The sequence below is a fragment of the Chelmon rostratus genome, chromosome 11 (assembly GCF_017976325.1).
Source record: "Chelmon rostratus isolate fCheRos1 chromosome 11, fCheRos1.pri, whole genome shotgun sequence".
Taxonomy (NCBI): domain Eukaryota; kingdom Metazoa; phylum Chordata; class Actinopteri; order Chaetodontiformes; family Chaetodontidae; genus Chelmon; species Chelmon rostratus.
The window spans coordinates 783,909-809,078 of record NC_055668.1 but is presented as its reverse complement, the minus strand read 5'-3'; the positions used below and the strand labels follow the sequence as shown (position 1 = coordinate 809,078).

Here is a 25,170-nt window from a genome sequence, read left to right as displayed (position 1 = left end):
GGAAATTAGATTGAGAGTAAATCGAGAGCTTTGCCTTTCATCTCAGCTCCTTCTTCACCACAATGGACCGGTACAACGGCCGCATTGCTGCAGCCACCACACCGATCCACCTATCAATCTCCCGCTCCATCATTCCCTCACTTGTGAACAAGACCCAAAGATACTTGAACTCCTCCACTTGAGGCAGGAGCTCTCCTCCAACGCAGAAGGGGCAAGCCACTGTTTTCCGGTCGAGAACCATGGCCTCGGAGGTGCTGATTCTAATTCCAGCTGCCTCGCACTCGGCTGCAAACCTCCCCAACACATTCTGGAGGTCCTGGTTCAAAGGAGCCAACAGGACAACATCATCTGCAAAAAGTACACACGAGATCCTGAGGTCCCTAAACCAGACTCCCTCTGGCCCTTGGCTGCGCCTAGAAATTCTGTCCATAAATCACAATCCAGTGTGTAGGATTTAGTGGCATCGAGCGATGAGGTTGCAAGTTGCAAGCCGAATACCATCACGTCACCCCTGCCTTGTCAAGTGTGAGGGGAACCTACCTCCAGAGAAGAGGATCCACTCCCTCTGTAGATATAAAGAGCTCATTCGAAGGTAACGATAATACGAAGGAAGATCAGGAAAGGAAAATCATTTGCAATATTACATTCAATTTCTGCTATATTCTGCTCATAGCTGCCCTTAATCTTGCACACTGGTCCTTTAAGGAAATGGCTCCAACAGGTTTTGAAGTCCCATCCAGGGAATATGTGCAATTATTCAATGCAAATATCTTTAGTTCCGGTCTTGAATCAGCTACTTACAACTTGGCCTTCTCTGCCAAAGCCAACAGCCTTTCTTCATTAAACTGGACCACACCCCCAACCTGCAGCAGCTCCAGCAGAACCTACAAATAATAGAAGTACTTAGAAAGTCCTGCATTTAAAATGTTACTTAAGTATGTAGGTGTAATCAGGAAACTATATAAAGTAATAATAGAGGAACTATGGCTGTCAGATAAATGTGGTAAATTAACAAGTACAACAGACTCCAGTGAAGTACAAGTTCCTCAAATTTGTATGTACTGTAAGGAGAGAGCCCTACTTTTTCTCACTCAAAACTTTTCTTTTCAACTCTAATGGCATGGTCAAGTTATTTTTACTTGAGGTACTACTTGCACTGTTTTTGCCATCCAGCTGGTCCTATTGCAAGACAATAGTGATGACTAAATAAGATTTAGTTCAGGTGATGACCTAAACAGAACTTCATTAAGTAGAATGAGGTGTGCTTGAGTTGGAATTCAACAGACAGTGATCTCTTAATTTTCTCCAGAGCTATACATACACTATATATATATGTGCGTATATATATATATATATATATATATATATATATATATATATATAGAGAGAGAGAGAGAGAGAGAGAGAGAGAGAGAGAGAGGGAGAGAGAGAGAGAGAGAGGGAGAGAGAGAGAGAGAAAACCCAACCTGCTGCCTCTCAGTGTGTCGGGAGTCATCATCTGGGCAACACAGGAACTCCAGAACCTGATAAGACAGTAAGAGCAAACAAGAGTTGAGCTGGCTGGCAGGTTGGCTATTTTTGAAGAGAAGTATGATATCATAGTGTTACAGAAATCAGAGGAGTACAGGTGAGGAGGAAGTGAGTACGGTGGATTTGTAATATATGTAAGGAGGGAGAAGAGGGCCTTGGGGGTTCCTTCACACCAGAGTAGTAGATGGATTTGGCTTTAGAAATGCAGTCTTTGTAGTGGAGAATATGGGTAGAATGTATGTCTTTCTGCACAGTGAGACAAGTTTTCCTGTAGGGTCTTTCAAGCTGACGTCCTTTTGCTGTTAACTGTCTAAGAGTGGGAGTGAACCAAGGTGCAGTGAGAGTAAATGAGACAGATCTGGTTTTGAGTTGAGCAAGATTATATAGAAGGTTATGGAGGCAGTTGTTGGAGTGGGAGAGCAGTTCATCTGGGGTAGCAAAACTGTCAGCACTGGGGAGGCTGTTGATACAAGCAATAAATTGTCCAAGTTGATGTCCTTAATTGATGTCTGCGTCTCCCTTGTCTTGTGCCAGTGTGTCTTTGTCCGTCTGCGATTCACCCGAGCCTGTCTTCTCCCTTGTCCTTGCCACAGCCACAGCCTTGTTCGTAAGCTCTTGTTTCCTCTTTGTGAGTGTTTTTTGTTTGTAATTTTGATAATCTAGTTTCTGGTTTCTTTTCATAGCTTAGATCATAGCCGAATTGTTTTCCTCTTTATTGAGTGATTTTCTGTTGGATTAATTTTGTAATTTAGATTCTTGTTCCTCCATTATTTAGGAGTGTATTTTGACTTTGTAGTTTTTCTTATCTAGCTCCATTAAATAATTTCCGTTTTCATAGCCCTTTGTGTTTTCCTCCTTCGGGAGTGTCTTTTGTTTCTTAAATTTCATAGCCATAGAGAGTTAGTGTTTTTCCTCTTTGTTAATCGTTTCCTGTTTCTTTGTTGTTTTCTTATTATATAGATATTTCATCATGATAGCATTTTGCCTAGACTAATTTCATAGCCTGTTTGTTTAACACTCAGCGAAGTGGTTCTTGGGTTGAACAATAAAGAACTGTGTGAGTAAATCTCTGCGTCTGAGTCCTGATCTGAGTCCCGGCCTGACAGTGATCTTCAGGCAGACACAATTCTGTGGTTGACATCACTGCATAGGCTCAAAAACCATTGTCTGTGAACACAAGCTGCGTTTCCATTGCCCCTAGAAATGCACAAATCCTAAATATCGCAATTAAAAAACGGTAATGGAAACACCTAAATTTCGAAAATCCTCTCAAATATCGCTAAAACACGCTCTCATGAGGTGGTTTTTCAGACGTGTCGATATTTAGGTGTATCGCAAAAGTGTAATGGAAACACTTTTTTCGCATTTACACGTTTCCAAGGTCAGCGGACTCCCCGTATCATGTCAATTTTGTAGTGTATTTTGGATGTTTTCTGGATCTCAATAAGTAGCAGACAAAAACACTACAGCTGTTCCAGCTGTCACGCTGGCTGATCTGTTAAAGACAATCTGACAGCTGTGATCTCGTCCTGTGTCACTTTGCAAAATCTAATCATTCCGTTTTCATTAATCGTGAGATGAACTTGTGATGAGTGTGTGCACCTCAGCTATGTGGGAGACACGCGTGCACGCCATTAACTTTAATATTTACACATAATTGCTGATAGAAAATATGTTCAAAGGACACTTCAGTAATTCACAGTCCTATTTCTGCTGCTGCTCCGCCAGCGCGAGCTGACGCTGTCAGAGCGAGCCTCGCGTAATAACAAAGTGATGATGTGATGCATTTGTGCATTGGAGTATGCGCAATCCTACAAGGCCAGGAGCATGCATGTGCTATTTAATTATAATTACACACACATCTCGCGGGACGCCTGAGAACTTACGAGAATTTCGGATGGTTGGCAAAACACTGTTCAATGGAAACATCTGCAAGTCGCATTCTAACTTTGCCGAAATTTCAGAAATATCGCTTTTATTTTGCGAACAACTGTAATGGAAACGCAGCTAATGTTCATCGCTGCATCCACAAATGCAAGCTGACATCTATCATGCAAAGAGGAAACCGTATATATAAACCAGGTCCAGTATGGGGGTTCATTAGTGCACATGGTATGGCTAATCTGCGCATGTATGTACACTAAATGCAGCATTCACCTTTAATGCTAAATCATATATACAGGTTTTGGAGCAACATATGCTGCCAAGTAGACAATGTCTTCTTCAAGGCCTAGCTTATTACAGCAAGACAATGCCAAACCACATTCTGCACATATTACATTACTGCATGTATTATCCATAGTAAAAGAGTCTGGGTGCTAAACTATCCTGGCTGCTGTCCCGACTTGTCGCCCATTGAAAACATGACTTTCAAAAACAATGAAATTTCTCATTTTCAGCATTTGATCTGTGGGCTTTGTGATGTTTTCAATTAAATATGGGGTTTCAATGTTTTGCAAATCATCACATCCTGTTTCTATTTACATTTTACACAGTGTCCGAACCTTTTTGGAAACAGGGTTGTGAAAAGGCATGAAACTCTTTTTTGTGATTGCAGAGGTTTGTATGTGTGCCTCCACCAAGCAGCCACAAAAACTACTCTTTCTGCTTGTGTTTGCCATAAGAGATAAATCTCTCAGTCAGCACATATCTCTGCATTGTTTTTAACTAATGTTCATGTATTTGTATCTATTTCGCTGGCCCTTGCAGCCATACAATAACCTGTGCCTTTAGCTATGAGGATATGATCTTTAATGAAATACTTGAGGTATTGGGAGGATCTGATTGGTTACCTGATCAAAGAGCTTTCTGTTCACAAAAAGTGTGTTGTCTGGCTTGGCCAACTGACGAGCCAAAAAGGTGAAGAGCCCGCCCACCTGCGAAGGAGTAAAGTCTGGGTTGTCCACCATCACCTAGGTAACGCGGAAGACAGAGGAAATAATAAATACAAAATTAGCTAATTATACTTCAATTGCACCTTATTAGTATTTTCTGTCCAGGGCAACGGACACAAAATGGCTCTGCTACTGTTGTCTCTATTGTTGGGTTTGAAAAATACAGGAATATTGTGCAATTGAAAAAAATGACTTTAATGCTCCGGGTACCTAAGATCACCACTGTATTTTGTGTTTGGTTCCAGTTGTTTGTCTGATTTGCTGTCACAGACCACAAGTGAAGATTTGTTCTGGAAATGGTTTTGCAATATCACTATGTTTGTTTCAAAAAAAGCACAAGATTACTGAGCCTATCTTTATGCTTCATGGTGTCATTACCATCAAAAATAATGTGAAACAAATGCAACAACACATGGAATTATTTTTTGTGATTTTACCTGAAGTAAGATGTCCACTATCCTCTGCTGGTACTCAAGGGCCTGCTTGTCATTCTTAAAGTCTTCAAATGTCTAGAATGAAGTAAACACTAATTCTTAAATGACAGAAAAAAACTTTGAAAGAAGACAGGAAATGAAAGCACAGCCTCATAGTGGCCAGGTGAAACAAAAACAAGATTGATACTGCAGGTAGTGTGCCATCCAATTTTAATTCAAACAATTCAAAATGTACATTTCTGCAAACGAGCACTACCTAAAGGGTATGGCACCTTGTATTCCACTGCACATGTTGTTTAAAATGCAACAAATAATTTACCAGCATGACAAGAGTGAATATGATATGAAGAAATCTCACCATGGCAAGGACATTGAGGAACTCCCGCGTGTCAAAATGTAGGAGTGTACGAATAAATGGGAAAACCTCCTCCTCCTCTGACGAGTCGGCTGAATGGAGACGGATAAGAAACTCAAAGACCTGACAGACAAGCGCGCACACACACACACACACACACACACACACACACACAGCCTTAGCCCACTAATATACTGTACAGAAAAGCTCGGTTGTAATTCCTACAGTTACATTTCTTCAGATGACAAAACACTGTTGTTATCCCTGATCTGCACCCTCTCACCCCTCAACACATGCCCCCAGCATTGCTTATCAAGTTCAACAACTGTGACAAACTGAGTTAATAAGTAATTGGCTGCATAGAAACAGTCAACAACAGTCAAATAGGGTATTAGATGATACAACAGCAGCACTTGTTCTCTTTAGTTAAAAAGCTGTTACCTTACTGTGTGGGATGATTAGGCTCACTCTTCTTGTAGAACAGGAGGCTGTAACTACACATCACTAACTATAAGCTGAGCTAATTTTAGGTTTGCAAAAATTTCAATTACACTGTTCTAGAATGTGTAAAATGTTTCACCAATGTTCGTAAAACTGCCAATATTTGAAATCTACATTGTTGATTTCCTGTCTCAATGATATAATCATGTCAAAGTTAATGTAGTGATGAAATTACATTGCTGACTGGCTGGTTGATAGAGTAGTAGTATATTGTACAGCAGTTTTGAATGCAGCCTCTCTCTCTTCTGTAGGGTAGTCAATACAAAATGTTGACCAAGCTCGGCAAGCAGTCGACGGGAGGAGAAATGCCAATCAACCCTTCAGGAATGTGCCATCATAAGCAGTTTGACCGAATGGCATAGGCAACTGCCTGGGGCCTCGTCCACCAAAGGGCTTTATGATATTGTGTTTCCTTTTTTTTTTTAATTACTAAGATTTTTCTTTCTTTTTTGATTGAAATTAGCTTCAAGTGAGACATACTGGCAGAGGTTCAATACAGAGGAGAAGATTTCTGGAGACAGGTGTGACATGAAGTTTATTTTTAGCTGTTTTATTTATGAAATCATGGAGAAACTGCTCATAAATCCCAGTGGATACTTGTAAATGCTGACTAGGAGAAGGCCCAACCAATGAGTTGATTGTCTCAAATAAAACCTAGGAGGGTTGTGGCAGCTACTAGCAATCAAATTGTTGTTCATATACAACATTGTTGTCACTATTTTCAATCATTAATTAGCTCTGAGAGTTAAATAAAGCCACAATCATGTCCCACTTCCATGCTGAACTCTGGAATACAAACTTTTACAGCTTTAATTATCACCACAAACAAAACGCAAGTGGTCCTCTGCAAAAACAGAGCCAGTGAAATAGAATCAGTTTGGCAAATTTCCTAATATATACTGCATAGCCTTCCAGTAATATGAATACGGGAGAAAACAAACACACCCACATCCCATGTTTGTCAAACAGACCGTGACTACATACCTGGTTCTTAACTTGAACCACAAGGTCTTCAGGGATGTCTCCTAGTGGATATGCTCTTCCTGCAAGACAGCAGCTATACCAACAAACCCATGCACGCACGCACGCACACACACACACACACACACACACACACACACACACACACACACACACACACACACTTTTATATATGTACAGTATTTAGGATTTCAACTGTCAAATACATACATTAGTAGATAGACAGATTCGAAGTTCATTTTCTGGAAGTTGTTGGTAAGTTGCATAATAATAATAATAACAAAAGAAACAAAAACATATCAAAAAGAAAGAAATTATTTATAACCATAAATTCAAAGTATAACAGCACAATAGACTTTTCATAATATATCCTAACAATGACTGTATATTAAGAAGAATGACATGACAGCCAAGACATCTTGATCGCTACCTGGTGGATGGCAGCAGCATCGGTCATAAATCCCACCCGCTCCATGTTTGCAGATTGGACACAGGCCAACCTATGTACTAGTCAAATTTTTCCTAAAGCTGATTTCTGTCATTTTATGCAGTTCGTATCACACTCATGTATGTTCAAGTGTTCATTTTCTGTGACATCTGTTTTTATTACTTATTCTAAGGTATAAAATGGGTGTGTAACATCATGACTGACTGTAACCCAAACCCTCAACACTGTGGTTCCATCCCCTAACCACTAGTGCACAGACTCACGCTCCAAGGTACCAGCACAAAATTACAGCACCTGTATCTAGGAAATTTTGGATTCTTGTGTGTGCAGTGGGAGGAAGTGGAGACACATCATTTATCTTTATCTACAGTCACAGATCTTAACTCATCAGTAAGTAAAGGGGATGTATGTCAATTATTTTTTTTTGTACAGGAAATGAATAACGTATTTTTTCAACCTATTTATTACAATTATTTTTTCAAAAGACAATGTATTTAAATCACCTTAATCACTTTACAACTAACCCTAACTAATGTCAAAATCAATCTATGATTCAACTCCACATATCCATCTGAGGAACTTCCAATTGTTCTCACAGAAATCCTGTTATTTGAGAATATATATAATCCAGTAGAGTCTACAGAAAGGGCCCAGTTTTGAAATCTAGAATGCCTCCCTCTAAAGAAGCAACCCATTCTCTTTGACAAACACACCTTCTCAATTTCAGAGTTGTGCAACCTATTTTAATTTTGCTGGACTTGCACTGAAGCTCTAGCTGGTCTGCCTCTCGCTGTGTGCACACGCTAATAATAAACTATTAGAAACAATAACAATTTAATCTTAATAATAACAATAATAATGTTATCAACAATTACTGCTATCTACACCAGTAAAACCACCACCATCAACTGTATAATGATATATTTTAACAGACACACACATACAAAAACACAAGAACAGAATCATCAGTGATAATAGGAATTCATTTTTTATGCACTGCGGCTGTATTTGCATGTGTATTTGTGTTTGTCGTGTGCATGTAGATGTAATGATATATATGGATGTTACTGTAGATGTAGATGTATGCGTGTGCAATCAAAAAAAAAAAATCACACAACTCACATGCATATGTTTTATCCTTGCAGTGGGAGGTAATTAAAGAACAAAAAAATGTATGCTATAGTAATATTAATAATATTAACACACAAAAAAAAAACGTTTTCCAAGAAAGCTAAGATGCTATGTTAAACATAAAAAACAGAATAAATAAAACAGAACCTCAATTTTACGTTGTGCTTTACAAAGCATCCCAACTTTTTTGGAATCGTAGGTGCAGATATAAGTGTATTTAAACTATGTTTGGTAATCAGACAAGAAAATTAAAAAGACTGTTATCTAGAAGTAATATTTTCCAGTGTATAGTATGTAGGGTGTTCTGGTTCATGAGGATTGTTTTCTTAGCAACAGTTACAGCCAAAAGGAGTAAAAAACATTCAATTTCACAGAAATTTAATGCATTTTTTTCCAACATTATGTGTAAATGCCTTAGAAATACAGTAAATTGCCTCTATTAACCACAAAATAAAGGTTGTAGTTTTAAAATCAATAAAATGGGAAACTGGGGTTAGGGTTAGTTTCCTGGGATAAATGACAAAACGGGAGGGCACTGGGAAATGGCCTTGAAATACAGGAGAAACCTGGGAAAAATGGGAATGTTGGGAAGTATGATTGTAATATTGTGTTGTATGTGTCAGTGTCTAAAGTGAATGAGTGAAGATGAAAATAACAATACTACAATACAGCAATATTTGTGACGTGATGGCAATTGTCCATCCTGCTATCATATGTGTTTTAGGGTGCAAAGATGAACTGACAGCTCATCTTCACTAGAGTCTGGGGATCAAAAATAGTCCTGTTTGTTTTATTAATGAACTGATTTAAATATTAAACAATAACAAGCATCCATGTGGCTTTATAACAATAGATATGGAAATCTACATTTTAAAAGAAACTAACAAAATCTGAAATTCACAATAATTTATAGATTGGACCTGCATGTGTTACTGATGTGTCCATATTCTTCAAGAAATACATAAATAAAAAAAAAAATGCTGAATTTCTATGCCTTTTTCCACCAGCCCAAGTGGGACGCTGGACACTTTCCTCATCTTCAGACAAGATAAGATAAGATAAAACTTTATTTAGCCCCAGTCTGGGAAATTTGGGCACTACAGCAGCATTGAAGACAGTGGGAAGAAAAAACAAATAGCAGCAGAGGTAGAGAACAGCAAAGGTAGAGAACAACAACAAAAAAAATTGTGACGGCTAGGTCTTGTTCCCATTTTACTAAGGGTATGGTCAGCGTTTTGTCCGTGATATTATTCTGTCTATTCTGAAGAGGAGTATTTATGTGGACGGGATGTTAATCACCTCTTAGCTTGAGGGTGAGAGATGTAGGTTTGTGACCATTTTGTTTGAGTGGATGATTGACGTTAACACGATAACGTGACTTTTAGCAGCTCCAACCGTTTTTCTTTGTTTTAGTGTTAATTTGCGCTTTTCTCGAATTTTTTCCATCACTACTCTCAGTAGATCGTGTGTACTCAGGGATGTACAACTAGTGAGACGAGTGATTTGCTTTCTACTTTTTTTGGCCTGTTTAAAACAACATAGGGAGATCCATTCAGCAACGGCTGTATTGGTTACACTCTGGAACAGCTGTTGGCACTGTGCAATACAAAAGTACTCCCAGTGGAAAGACCGGAGATCCCCACAGAAATAAGGGGATGGAGAAGGGGATTCAGAGATGGAGTGAAATGCCGTGACGAGAAAAGAAGGTACAAACCCTCCATACCGTCTCTAATTATGCTGAACATGAGATTGTGAGATAACAAGATGGAAGAGCTAACTGCATAAACCAGACTGCAGAGGGAGCATCGTATCATATCATATAATATAAACATCGTATAATAATAATAAGTATCATCTAATCTTAATCCCATAGAATACCATGCTTAATTTGCAAGGAATTTATGCAATTGCCTATGCAGTAGGTACGTTATGACACACAAATCTAAGTCTTTGCACTTTTGGTTGAGTGTTGTTCATGTTCACTCAAATTTTTAAACCATCTTAGACCATAGGAATAATGTATGAATTCCTAAATTGGCTTAGTTCTCCTTTTGCTTTTATGCAACATGCAAGGCAAAACTGCTTCCAATGATGTCTGTATAAGTAATCTGAATGAGAAAATAAATAAAGACATATTAGGTATTCTGTTTGAGCTCTTACTGTGTCATCAATGTCAGACCTACATTATAATTATTTCATATGGCTGGTTACATGTTTATTCATTCTGTAAGGTTTACTGATAATACTATAATTAGCTAATTTCTTTCTAAAGAAAACAGTACAAGTAAATTTTATGATACATTCTGGTTATTATACATGATGAAATCTAATACATCTCAAATGGGGATCTGCAATGAATGGATTGGACAACACTCTGAAAAGGTCAACAGAAAAATGTAGATATGGATTAAATGCAAGAGTAGTTGATGCAGAGGCTCTTTGACACTTGTTTTTTGTACATTCAAAACTCCATGCACTAATGGGAAAAAGTCTGTAGATGTACTGGATGTTGCATTCAATTACTACGAAATAATCTTTAAACTTAACCCCATATATTAATAGACAAAGCTTATAGATATCTTGGAGAGTCACTTGTAACTACTTTATGTTATGTATTAACTAATAATTTGACATTTCTTTTAGCTATTATAACATGATGTTTAACATGATGATTTAACAAAAGTATAAAACCAACATTGAACAGGAATTTCTTGTAAATGAGCTGATTGTGTAATCACATAATAAAAGCCTAAAAATTGAATTTTATGTTTGTTTTCTGTGTTTTATATCCAGAAATCTGTTCTTGTGGATGAACTTGAGAATCCTGTGAATTTAATAATACTGTATGACAACAGCCTTCATTTAAGTTTGGTAATTTTAAGGAATTTCCGTAATATTTTTCATTTTTTGTGCAGATTTATACATTTGTTCAATATTTTAGAGATATTTTATAATGAGAATTTATTTTCATTCTACACCAGTTCGACTGTGTCTGCATTGTTTACAGAATTGAGCTTTATTTCCTGATTTATTTTCCACTGTTTTATTATTGTTTTATTACGGTCTGACCAACTGTCACACCTATTCTCTGCATAAAAACTGTGACATTTTTGTAATAATTATGCATTTTTCTTAGTACTTGTGGAGCCTGCATTGACAGTGAACAGCAGTAGCATCTACAGGCAGTTTCCAAACTTTCGGCCATAATGTAGCTGCATGAACTAACGGACTGAGGTATAAATTGAAATCTGTGTGAACTTACCTTATGTACACCAGAAGTTTATTTCCCATCACCACTTCCCCATCTGCCCAAAGGGAAAAAGAGCAAAGACTTCAATATGCTTTTCAAACTATGTGCATAATTGAGAAAGTTATAATAGTTGGGTGTTATGAAATCTGGGGGTGTGGTTTCCAGCCTTACCTGTTAGACTCCTCCCCTCCCTCAGTGGTGGGCCAATCACTGCAAAGAGTTTCTGAAACATATATTCAGACAACATAGAGGGAACATGTGAGCATTTTCTATCAGCAATCAAAAAGCAGAATGGGAGCGGTTTCTGAACTTCTAACTGAACCTAAAGGCAACAAACCACATTCTTCATTAGACAGCATGTGAAGATTTTCTAGCACATAAAGCTGATTATGGAACCTTTCCAAATGGACCTAAACTCTCATAACCCCTTATCCTGGCAAGAAAAGCACAATTTAAACAAAACATTTCATAAAGGCCAGACAAAAGAGGGAACTCGGATTAAACCACAAACCCTTCAACTCATTATATCTGCAGCCTCGACCTTTGCTTCAAAAAATCTTTTATAGGAATTGTATTTAACTGGACCTAAACTGAGGGCCCCAAATAGTTCATCCCAGCAAAATAAGTCTGAAAAAGTCAAAAGGTTTATACTTATTGCCACATATGACCACTTAAGTACTACGAAAATTAAAGTCATCCTTTTGATTAGGGCACATAATTATGCTAAATATTTGCATCAAGTCTGACAACATGAACATGATGAAACAACCTATTACCTCCATAGGTGTAATGTAGTCATTCATGCCACTGTTGAAAACGTAGATCATTGCGTCATAGAGTTGGTTCTCCCAACACACTTGAACCACCTACACACACGCACACCCACACACACACACACAAGTTTTAGTGTCAGTAGTATCCAAATTTCTTGTAACTTGTTTTGTCTGATTGCTGCTGATTGCTGTTGTCAGCATTATTTACTTACAATACAGTATTTGCTATACACAGTACACACCTGCTGTATGTCCAGGCTGGTGACATCCAGATGGACTATGCATCTCTCCAGGCTGTCCATCATACCATTGTCATGGTAATGGGCCAGGAGGTCCCTCATGATGGGCGTGGTGAGGTGACCAAGGCGGTCCGCAACTATGTATGACTCCAATGACTCCAGAAAGACACCCTTAGCAACCGTATTCTCCACCAGCCGAGTATACAGCTGGTTGAACAGCAGGTCACTGCATGTACGTGCATGTACACACACACACACACACACACACACACACACACACACACTGTTATTACTGTCCTAAAATGTAATTTAGAATGCTTCTTCGAAAGTCAGATGGTTTCAGCTAAATTGAACATCCCTACATATAGAACAAATCAGCTGTTCTTGTTTACATTCCACTGAATCTGCAATCAAACAATCAGCTGCTGAAAATTTGCTGTTTATATAATTATGTCAGTATGTATATTTCACATCTTGGCCAAATTGTATACAGAAATACATTTCCACTGCTATGCTGATAATACTCAGCTTTGTGTGGCTACAAAGGCAGGTGATCATGTTCATTAGTATTCATTTAGAGGCCTGTTTATCCACATTGAAAAACTGAATGTCACGTAAATTGTTGCTCTTATCTTTGGCCCTCATTGACAAAGAAACCAATTTGATCAAATAACAGTAACTCTCGACAAGTTTGTGATTCCTTTTAACAGCTAAAAATCTTTGTGTCAGTTTGATCAGCACAGAAATCACCAAGAATCACTAAGAGTCTCACCTTTGTTTCATTCAGATTTGATTACTGTTGTCATGTTTTGCTGACTGGTTTGCCTTGTGTTCGCAATAAAAGTCATTAAATGTTTCAGAATTCTTAACTAAAACCAGAGAATCTGACCATATTACACAAATTCTAGCTTCACTATATTGGCTCCTTACCCATGTAAGATGAAACTTTAAGGTGCTTCGGATGATTTGCACACCCCTTCATACCTGTCTGATTTCCCTCAACGTTATATCCCACCCCATATTCTATGCTATAGGAATACAGGGCTCCTGTCTGTCCCCAGAGTTAAAAAGAAATCAGATGGCTGCAGGGCCTCTTCCTAAGCTAGATCTAAACTAAAAACTTTTCAGCTTATCGCCATAACTTTTAAAAAGTGCTAATCCTTTGATATCTCAGGCCTTGCACTTGTTAGCACTAATTTGAAGGCTCAGTCTCAATCGATTAACTTTTGGACTTATGGTCCATATTTTAACTTTTCTGATAACCACTGAATTTTTAATTGTGTTTGTTTTTGGTTCCCACAAGCTGCCAAGCTGTGTGCATCTCTCTTTCTCTCTCTTCTCCCTCTCTCTATCTCCCTTCCCCCTCTCTCTGTCTCTCTTGTTTGCTCCTCCTTCTCCTCTTTTTTCACTCAGGCTTCACTGTGCTGGAACATTAGCTGTCCTTGTAGCAGCTGGTGCCTCATCCAGATGTTTGGATCTGGATCAGAGTCCTCCAGGAGATTCAGTCTCTCCTCTTTTCTCCCTCTCTCTGTATCTCCCTCCGTGTGTTTGTCTGTCTCTCCTATAAGTGTAATTGCTGTGCTGCCTCTTCCATGTTTGTGGGGCTTGTCCTCCTTCCAGGTCTCCATGGTGGAGAGAAGGCCATGTGGCTCAGGTTCTACCTATCCAGTGACAATCAGGACAATATGCACAATATCCTCCTGGATCCATTTATGTTTTACTATCTATCTATCTATCTATCTATCTATCTATCTATCTATCTATCTATCTATCTATCTATCTATCTATCTATCTCTCTACATATATATAAATAAGTATATATGTGTATATATGTGTGTGTGTGTGTGTGTATATATATACACACACACACACATATATATATATGCATGTGTGTGTATATATATATATATATATATATATCTGTATTTCTTCTTATTAAAATTTGTATATATTGGGATTCTTTAGTTGATCTATTCTCTACACATCTCTATTGCCTGTCTGACAGATCCTGCCACTGAAAACTCTTACTTAGGTTTCTTTCCTTTTTTTGCAGGGAGTTTTTCCTTATCTGAATCGAGGGTCTGAGACCAGAGGGTGTGGTATGCTGTACAGATTTGAAACCCCTTGAGTCAAACTGTGATTTGTGATGCTGGGATTTATATATAAAACTGACTTGACTTCATGCAAAGCTTCCCTCCAGTCCACAAGTCTTACCCATTCTTTCTTTCTTTGCTGTGTGTTTGCATTTATGTACCTATGAATACTTACACCCTCTGTAGCAGCAGGCAGTAATCCACCAGGACTGGAACCACATCCTGAACACATGAACACACCAGAGAGAGAAAGAATGGGTAAGACTTGTGGACTGGAGGACACACCAGAGAGAGAGAGAGAAAGAGAGAGATACTGACTTTTTGACTTACTGTTTTTCAATTAATCATGTAAACAGATTCGAGGGGAGAAAAAAAACAAAGCTTTTTTTGTCTGACGTCATAAGGATATAAAATGCAATGCAATAAAACGGTGGCTTCCAACTTTTTTGGCTTATGATCCCTAACTAAAATAACTGTGTCTACTTGGGGCACCTTGTTTGGCCATAACCAGGTGTCAGTTGGTCTACATTTACCTCAAATTAACTGCAGTTAATGTTGTTCATTGGTATATATTTATAGATACTGTTCGGGTCGATTTGACTGAAGAAGTGTCATATAATATTTGTTTCTTTGCAACTGTGAGACATATTTCATCCCAAACACACACACACGCACACACGCACGCATGCACGCATGCACGGACACACACAAAACTTTTAGTTTAGTCTCATCTGTAAAGTGTGAGAATCTAGGTGTTGTTATGATTTTTGACAGGAACTTGTTCTGTTCCTGTGTGCAAACTCCACCCACACTGAGTTGGAAAAACATATAAAGATTCTCTGCAAAGGAGTCCTACCAACATTACGCTCTGCAGCTACATATGATATACTCTCTGTCAGAGCTTTAGAAAATGAGCAGCAGAAGTAAACACCCTGAAAGGGTCCGGAACTCATCTTTGATCATGATGGTGAAATAGAGGACAACGTGAAGACCATCTTAAGGTCAATTCTGAGTCAAATGATTCTGATTATGAACCAAATGAGGAAACTGCTATTCATATTCCTCCAAGCAAGACACTGACATCAAAAAATGGTGAAATACAATGGTCTTCATCCCCAAATATACGTCACGCAAAACTGTGAGGGCTCACTAGGATGGCAGTGATTCGTGGGACAGACATCGAGTCATCAAAATAGAAAATCATTTTCGAAATGACTAATCTGGAAGGAAGGTGTGTTCTGGGGGAGAAGTGGGAGGAGCTGGATGAAAGGCATTTACATGCATAGTTGGGGGTCCTAATCTTGGCTGGGATCTATATGTCAAGAGATGAATCAACAGCCAGTCTGTGGGATGCAAAGACAGGCAGGGCTATATTTCGTGCCAAAATGACTCTGGAGACTTTTCATATTTTCTCCAGAGTAATCTGATTTAATAATCGAGAGACAAGGTTGTCAGACGGGACAGAGACAAGCTGGCAGCTATTAGGACAGTGTCGGAAAAGTAGGTAGAGCAACTTCCACTACTCTATAACCCAGGCCCTAATGTCACAGTAGATGAAAGGCTAATGGCATTCAGAGGTCGCTGCACATTTAGGCAATATATGCCTTCCAAACCAGCTAAATACAGCACACAAATCTGGGCAGCACTTGATGTAGCTATGCATTGAACATGCATTTTTTGTGGTTCAAAAACAAATCCTCATGACTCATTTGTCTTGATTTTATGTCAGCAGGTCAACTTGACCATGTAAAAAAGAGGTGTCTTGTGTTAATTCATAGCATCCCTCCATAAAAAGAAAACATTTCAAAATGTAAAATAAAATGAAATAAATAAAAAAAAATCAATGTCAAGTAAAACTATTGTATTTTATATGTAGGTCATTCCAATGTATTAAAAGTTTTAACATGCATTGCAATGAAAAACTAGTGATTTATCCTCATTGAACCATGATCTGTGAGAGCTAAAGAACACCATTGCACTAAATATTGATTGAAATGGTTAGTATTTGAGTTAATAATGAAATATAAACAATGTTTATTGGATTTTTTGGTTTCTGACACTTTTGAATAATTAAACATGCCCAGATCAAATAGACCCAGAAACATCATTGCTGTTCCTGAGAAACGAACATAACAGGAGGGTTAAAGTGAGTGACACTTAATTACAACGAATAGGTATACCTGATTACAATGAATGGTAGTTTGCTCAACTAAATGACATGGCCAGCTTCTATCTAGCAAGGTTGTTTCTTGGTTAATTCAGTCCTTACAGTCGTCGCTCGTGAGACAGTGCATCAGTCGCAGGTGATAAAACCAGCAGCATAAGTGTGGATGATCACAGTAAAAACAAAGTATTGTGGAAGATATTTACTTGATATCCACTCAATTATATATGTGTTCAAAACATAATGATGACTAAAATAGTGTGGGGTTGGTGGGTGGAATGTGCAATGGCACAGCTAATGGAGCACTTTAGGGTTCAGTAACCTGTCCAAGGACACTTACTCCTTACAGTAGTATTAAGGGTACTTTCCATTATCTTTGACCAGGATGAGTATATGTCCTTTAACTCCCATGTAAAACAAATTTGATTTGATTAAAGCTTATCTTCAGAGAATAGAATTTAAAATCCTTCTTCTTACCTATAAAGCCCTACATGGTCAGGCAGCATCATATCTTTAAGAGGTCATAGCACCCTATTATCCAAAAAGAACACTGCAATCCGAGAATGCAGGCTTACTTGTGGTTCCTAAAGTCTCCAAAAGCAGAATGGGAGACAGAACCTTCCAGTATCAAGCTCCTCTAATGGGGAACCATCTTCCAGTCTTAGTCTAGGGGGCAGATACACTCTCTACATTTAAGAGGAGGCTTGAAACTTTACTTGCTGGTAAAGCTTACAGTTAGGGCTGGTTCAGGCTTGCTTTGGACCAGCTACTAGTTATGCTGCAATAGGCCAAGCCTGCCTGGGGACTTCCCATGATACAATGAGCTCCTCTCCATTTCTACACATTCATGTCCCGTTTCTGAGCTGGAGGCTGCTTTTCTCATCCTTTGTGGCTGCACCTGGATGCTCATGGGGGGAATGTTGGGTCTCTGTACATTAAAGAATATGTTTTAGACCTGCTCTATACAGAAAGGTTCCTGAGACAACTTTTGTTGTGATTGGGTTCAATATGAATAGATACAATTGAATACTAACATTGGTTTATGCAAACTACGGATACACTATTTCCTCACTTGGAGAAAAGAGTGACAGAGCATCATTCAAGTACACTTATGCATTACTGCACCTGTGGTTCTTAAGGTGTCATGACTCAAGTTCCATATGAAATATACAGGCATGATATTTATATTCATGATTTCATCTCATTCTCAAAAAGATGAGAGTGTATTTATCACAATGTTGAACGACTTAATTCACAATGCTGGATTGTTTGGAGAACTCCATTGTCAACCATGATGGTTTAATGTCAGTCAAATGTCTGCATTTTATTTTCTCTAGACTTCAACTGCATTCGCTCAGTTCATATTCTGTTACTGTGCTGACTCTATGGCAGACTGGACAATGTAAGGTGTGCTTTTTAAGGTGTGTCAGCTTACGTGGAAGTGTTGCTCCATCACTTGGATCTTGCCTTGTTCTGGACACTTCTTCAAAGCATGCTCTGCAAACTGGAAAAAGATCTCTACCATCTGCAAACACAGAGGGTGGTACAATTTCAAAAATGAGCACATGAATGTTGTTGTACACTATCCAGGGCCGAAAATTTAAGATAGCAAGCAGTGGTTTTCTGTTCTTACCTTGTCACCTACGACTCCCTTCCTTTTTACTGGATCTCCACACAGACCTGGAATAAACATGTCACACATTATTCTTGTATCTTTAATCTGTCAAAAAACTGATGTTTCTATTAATAGTTTTCTATTCAAACATCTCTGATTAATCATACTTAATCACATGCTGAAGCACATGTTGAAATTTCTTGAAAAACACGCACTGAATCTGTGTTTAATGTGTTCAGTCTCAGTGAAACCTATATAAGACTTGATGTTGGAGTTGAACAGTCTGACAGCTGCTGGAATGAAGGACCTGTGGTAGCATTCCTTTTTACATTGTGGATGCAGCAGTCTGTTTCTGAGCTGCTTAATGCCCCCACTGTCTCATGCAGGGGGTGAGAGGGGTTGTCCAAGATTGATGTTAGCTTGGCTAACATCCTCCTCTCACCCACCTCCTCAATTTTGTCCAGAGGGGAGTGCAGGACAGAGCCAGCTCTCCTGACCAGTTTGTTAAGTGTTTTTCTGTCCTTCTGAGCTCCCACAGCCCCAGCAATCCACTGCGTAGAAAATTGCCACCACAGTGTCATTAAATACTGTTTATTGTCATTAAACAGTGTCATACACACTACAAAGGAGTATATGGATTCAACTGTGGTTTCTTGTAGAGGATATCTGTGTTGTTAGTCCAGTCCACTTTGTGATTGAGGTGGACACCCAGGTATTTGCACTCGCCCACAATCTCAATGTCCCTTGATGTTCACTGGTGTAGCCTGTGTCACCTTCCTGCAGAAGGAGGTTCAGTTCACACCATTTGAGAAAGCAGTTTGTTCCCCTGTGATATACGTCCAACGACAGCTGTATCATCTGGAGGTGACTGCTGCCTATGTTGTGTCTGTACTCTGCGGAGCCCCCATGCTGTACTACATCAAACAAACAGCTTCCCCCTGAGCAGTGATGGCTTGACTGTGTTGAAAGTACTGGAGAAGTGAAAAAACACAGTCCTCACATTTCTCCCAGCGTTCTCCAGGTGTAAAAAAGTTCTGTGCAGCAGGTATATGACTGCGTCTTCCACACCAAAGCCTGGTCCAGCTCGCTGGAGGGGGGGGGTTGAATTGGGGGGTGGCTCCTGTTGAGTGAGGTGGGGGGTATGTCGTCTCAGATGTGGATGTGGAGTGGAGGGGGGTTAAGTGTGTCTCCATGTGGACTTTATCACAGATTCTCCAGATTCCTGGAGTTGATACCTCAACGTCAAGATTGAGTGACTTTTGCTCCACCCATTTGCTTTCATGACCAGAGAGCTTGGCAACTCCTTTGACCTTAGCCTGGCACCAAGTGTGGCTTGCCCAGTCCAGTCCAGTGCAGGAAGACACTCTGCATGTTGCCTGTCATCCTAAGCCAGATGTTTGCGTCTGTACCCCAACAGGCCTTTGAGGACAGTGTGCAAGTGAACAGAGTCAGGTAACAGTTTGCTACCTTGCACTGGGGACCTTTGTCTAAACCAAGACATGCCAGCATTCTTCATCCTGCAGCTAGCATTGAGAGTGCCTCAAGAGCCTGATGCTCCTCTTCTGAGCAGGGCCACCTCCAACAGGCCCCTCCATAGCCTGCTGTTCAGACATCAAAGGGATAGGGCACCCAAACACAAGGACAATGCATTTGCCAGGTGTGCAGAACAAGGGCACAAACGACATTCTTTTCCCACCACCTCTGTAGGGGGCTACAGGAAAATCTAGCGGCCGTTCAATAACCTTTCCAGTGCTAGAGGTTCAGAACCAACCAAGGTTAGAAAATCTGGGATGAAGCAATTGTTCCATCTCCACTGACCATCCCTAAACGCATTTACATGGTATGTGGTACTAAAGTGTATGGATGCATTTCTGTTCAGTCCAGTACAAGGTCTGTGTTAATTAGTATTCTTAGACCCTCTGAGTCTACTACATAGGATTGATCATTGTCACCGTAGGGATTATAGAATGTTTTAGCATGTCACAGGGATTCTCAATCATGTGTTTTGTTTTTGTGATCGGGCTAATAATGGCACTATTGATGGTGTTATGTGCCTGTATGTCTGCTGTTATTACGGGCAATGTTAAAATGTCTACCAACATTGGCTGTTAAGATTAATGTGAACAGTATACTTTCTGTAGTCAGTACAGCAATAAAGACCTTAATCAAAGGACCACAAACATCATCATCAACACGAACCAATATTAGTTAATAGGTGAAATGACACACTTGGTGGAAAACACCTGCTGCATGACTGTGATGAAAAGACTGATTTACAGGCTGCTAGATTTGTGATATGCACCCATGTATACCCACCAACCACAGCCTTAGCAGTTCCCTCATGGAAGGACCAGGCCAGAGAGAGAGCCTCAACAAAATGTTCCTGCTTCAGAAGACAGTCTATGCGCTGGACACAAGCAGAGACAAAGAGAAACACTGATCAAGTTTCTTTGTAAGTGCATAATTGCTGCAGGGGGTGGGGGTGGGTAATATTGTAATTCTTGAATATAAGTGTTTTGTGTGAAACTACAGTTGCACATTCACGTTTTTACTTGTACTTACTTAAAACAATATGATACATACCTCTCTCCAGTTCCTTAGAGCCATAATGTGAGCTGACTGCAAGACAAGAGAATGCCACTGATCAGTAAGTATTTCATTCTAAACTGTTACTGATACCAGTGCCAATCCAAGAGTTTTTGCATGTAGTGTAATAAACGGTTCATTATGTTCATTATGTGGTGTTTTTTAGATTATTCATTCACTAGGAAATATTGACTTTAAGGACTTAACAGTATATTGTAACCACTATCAAAGAATCGCATTGCATTTTAAGTGTTTTACAGATGAATGGTTAATAAGCATGTATACTGTGTGTAACAGAAAATAAACTCTGTATAGTTATACAATCAAACTTGACCTTCCATCCCAATCACTCTTAATTCACCTATGACCAGGAGGATTCTTTTTTATTTGTTTAGTGACAATGAATCTCTCTTCTGTCACAGCTTACTCCCATAGCTCCATCCTTCTCATCAACATAAGCTTCAAATAAACCTATTATATTAGAATTAGTTCTGTACTCTGTTCTCTTGGACTCTGTGTACAATCTTACATTCCAGAGGCCTGCCAAGCACAGATGGAGGAAGAATGGACTAGTCGTAAAATATGCTGTCAATGGTTATCAGCCGCTATACAGTTCCACTTTCCAGTTCACAGATGTCCTCAGGGCCCTTTGCCGGGTGTTCAATGGTACAGGTACTGATAGGGTAAACATTAGATAGCAGCTCTTTTTTTATGTGGATCAAGAGCCAAGAAGGGATGACAGTTTTAGGGGATGACCAGGGAATTTGAGATTTTGATTCTGTATAAAATGCCTTGTTTGGAAAATACAAAGATCTTTAAATGTAGTTATGTCCCTATTAAACCGAACCCAGAAGGTTGAGTCTGTGTAAGAGGGTAAAATTAAGTCATTATCTAAAGTGGGGGAGAGCTTGCAGGCTCTATGAAGAGCACAGGCCCTTCGTGACTTAAGTCCAAATGTTTATAGAGTAAATAACTATTGAATTAGAGGGTAAATTTGTAGAAGCTGAGGGGAGTAGAGAACCAGGAGTTAAAATGATCAGCTGCATTATCAAGCCACCATAAGAGTTCTCAAATATTTCAAGACCAGTACTAGTAAATTAAATTTGGCAGTGCCAGGGCACCAGGATCTTTGGTTCTGCTGCCCCACAGGAAATAACTTGGTGTCAAAATTATCTGCTCACTCACTGTCCTCCAGAATATAATGAGATGAAGGGCAGAACATCAGGGCGGATCTTGGTGTGATATAAAGGAGATCTTTGCAATCTCACAAGTAAAACAGGGTAAATTACACATTTGTACTTTAACAAGTAATGTTGAACTCTAGGCTGTCACAGTGTCCTCAGCCTCTTACATACTGCCATTTCATTCACCTGTTCACCTGGCCAGCCAGTATTTTTCTAGTCTTGGTTGGATACAAGATTCTCCAGCTTTCTACTTTGGCCTGATCTCTGATTACCGAACCTGCTTGCCTTGGACTACGCCTTGTCTTCTGTTCCCCGGTAAACACATCAGTCTTCTGTCTCTGCCCATGGACTGTAAAGAGTAAACTCCCTCAGCACACTTGGGGCTTAGCATTGAGTGACTTAAAAACTGAACTTTGAACTGTGTGGCTGCTATTCTGTCTCTGCCGATTCTAAATAAATCAGCAAAAGGCTATCTCTGTGTATTGGGGTTACTGCATTTGGGTCCTAAACACACCTGTTACTGAGATCTGTATCTCTATGGTATTCGTATACCCCCAGTAATTTTTTTGGAGAGGACATTTTTGACACTCTATATAAGCTATATAAATTAAATCCTACGAACAGATCAACCCTAGACAGTGGAGACAAATTCATCATGGCCTTGAACTAACCTGGTGTGATGAATGACATATCAATATATAACACAAAACAAAAGCAGATTTACCACCTCATGGTTACATGCCTCCATAAACCAGTCAAGTGCAGTTTACATGCATGTCTATCCACAACCATATGTAGTGAAGACTTAAAGGAATTTAATAAAAGGTACTAGGTGTCTTTTTTTTTTGGCAAAATGGAGGTTGGCACCAAAACCAGTGAGCTTGTGGTGGGCTATAGTGCTTAAAATATGGGCACTGCTGCAAAGAAGGGATAAATTCAAAAACAAGGATGCTTCACACACTTATTCAACCTGGCAGCACAGAAGATCTATACAAGCACCACAGTTTTAAATCCATATTAGTATTCAACCAACCCCTGAGACATTTGTGTGAAACTAGCATATGGTCACAGTGACCTTTGACCACCAAAATCGAATTATCTCATTCCATCAGTCCAAGTGACTGTTTGGAATTCCCACAAGGCATTCCAGAGATATCGTGTTCACAAGAATCAAATGGGCATGAGGTCTAAGTGACCTTGAACTTTGATCACCAAAATCCAATGAGTTCAAGTCCAAGGCTGTATTCTAAACCACCTACTAAACTAGCAGTATATACTGATTTGGCCAAAATGTAGCATGTAGTATACAGTATGCAAACAAAACTAAAATCTGCATGCCAAAATACCTGAATGCCGTACTGATTCAGCGAGAAATCCCTACTTCAAATCTTTTAGCTAGGCTAGGCTAGGCTACATTGATCCTGGAGACGTCTATGTACTGGATGCATTAAGATGAAACTGATTATGGTCTTCCTGACAGACTCTGGCTAAAAGATCACATTGGTGTCTTTTTACTGTGTACTACAAGTCACAGTAAAACATTAATATTATGGGTCAATGTTAACTGCTTTTCTCGCTGCAAGAATTGTCAGAATTATCTTTAAAAATTGGTTGCTGATTAATGTTGACCAATGTATGACAAGAGACAACTCCACAAAGAGAGATAGCCGCTCACAGCTGTTGATCACACACAGACAACAAATAGAACAAATGCATACATATAACACTGTACCTTGGTTCCCAAATAGACAATCTGTCCGGCGTAGCTCGAGACTGACTGGTAGCAGGCTTTTTCCCCAACTAAAGCCTGGAACACAGACACACACAGAGGTCCAGTTAAAATATATTTAAAGTTCATTATCACTGTCTAACTCCAACTGACAAAGCCTCAGCTGAAGAATGACTGCAGCCAACCTGTGTGTGGCATCAAAGTGTTGCTTTAAGAGAATTCCAAACCGGTTGGTAGACAGTAGACGTAAAAGGGAAGTCCATCAGTTTTACACATCCAAGTCTGGTTACAGGAATTGAAGAGTGTGACTGCATATATGAAACATAGCTGATTGAAGCCTTTTGTGGCTTCAAAGGGCGCTGTACATCTTGAGCTAAATTAACTTGTTCTCCCTATCCAGGAGGTCACATGGGCAGACAGAACAGTCTATAATGCTCTCTCTAGGTAAGTTTGATGTGTTTCTAGGACATCTGGATCTGCTTAGCAAGAATGGACTCCACCTCAGCAGATCAGGATCCCGCCTGTCACCTCTCATTTAATTAGCTCTGCGTTCCTGCAATGCCACTAGTCTCTGATGTTGGGGAAACCCCAAGACTACACTGTAAAAACCCAGACAACACATTCAATATCTCCATCATAGTAAATGCTAACCATCTAAACACTATCCTAAAACCGTTTACAGGATGATTTGTAACCTGTAATTATGCTTGCCAGGCTGCTTTGAATATTTCAGCCTTTCTACGTCTAAAACCTGTTCCTTTCCCTGTAATCGTGATTTTATCTGCTCTATAAAAAAGCAGTAGTCAAGGCTTCTACTACACAATCTAGCTCCACTGAGCCATGTTGTTCTTTCCTCTAATAGTGGACGATTTAACAAACATAAATTAGTTGACATTATATCCCACTTATCTCTGACCCACTCTCCTCTTGAAATTTTTATATCTGAATTCTTCAAGTAAGTATTAAACCAAAGACCCTCCATTATCAATAAATTCCTTTCCTCTGGTTGCCTCATGCTATGGTCAATACTATTCAACCACTTGTGAAAAAGTCTTGATCCTGCTTTAACATCTGGTCTTTCTGGTCTTTGCACCAAATCAGACCTGGGTTTCCCTGGGTTCTAACTCAAAGGTAGTTTTCAGAGACCTAAGGGAGTCCCACTTTGTTTCATCTCCCCATGTCTTGACCATTGCAATTCTCTTTTTTCTTGTTTAAGCCAAAAACCATAGCATTTCTACTATTAGTTCAAAATTCTGCTGCATG

The 25,170-nt window shown here is 39.3% G+C and overlaps 1 protein-coding gene across 1 annotated transcript in view; it reads right to left on the bottom strand.

Moving 5' to 3' along the window:
• vps8 (VPS8 subunit of CORVET complex) overlaps positions 1-25,170 on the bottom strand; it is a 77,139-nt gene that overhangs the window by 23,551 nt on the left and 28,418 nt on the right. Inside the window, exons 15-30 of the mRNA XM_041947489.1 lie at positions 23,911-23,985; positions 20,992-21,027; positions 20,725-20,815; positions 18,427-18,473; positions 18,229-18,318; positions 14,805-14,851; positions 12,540-12,762; positions 12,301-12,390; positions 11,696-11,747; positions 11,537-11,579; positions 6,699-6,771; positions 5,217-5,336; positions 4,862-4,933; positions 4,323-4,442; positions 1,467-1,523; positions 802-884 (exon numbers count right to left, since the gene is read on the bottom strand). Of these exons, the coding sequence (XP_041803423.1) occupies positions 802-884; positions 1,467-1,523; positions 4,323-4,442; positions 4,862-4,933; positions 5,217-5,336; positions 6,699-6,771; positions 11,537-11,579; positions 11,696-11,747; positions 12,301-12,390; positions 12,540-12,762; positions 14,805-14,851; positions 18,229-18,318; positions 18,427-18,473; positions 20,725-20,815; positions 20,992-21,027; positions 23,911-23,985 (1,319 nt within the window). The remainder of the gene's footprint in view (positions 1-801; positions 885-1,466; positions 1,524-4,322; positions 4,443-4,861; positions 4,934-5,216; positions 5,337-6,698; positions 6,772-11,536; positions 11,580-11,695; positions 11,748-12,300; positions 12,391-12,539; positions 12,763-14,804; positions 14,852-18,228; positions 18,319-18,426; positions 18,474-20,724; positions 20,816-20,991; positions 21,028-23,910; positions 23,986-25,170) is intronic.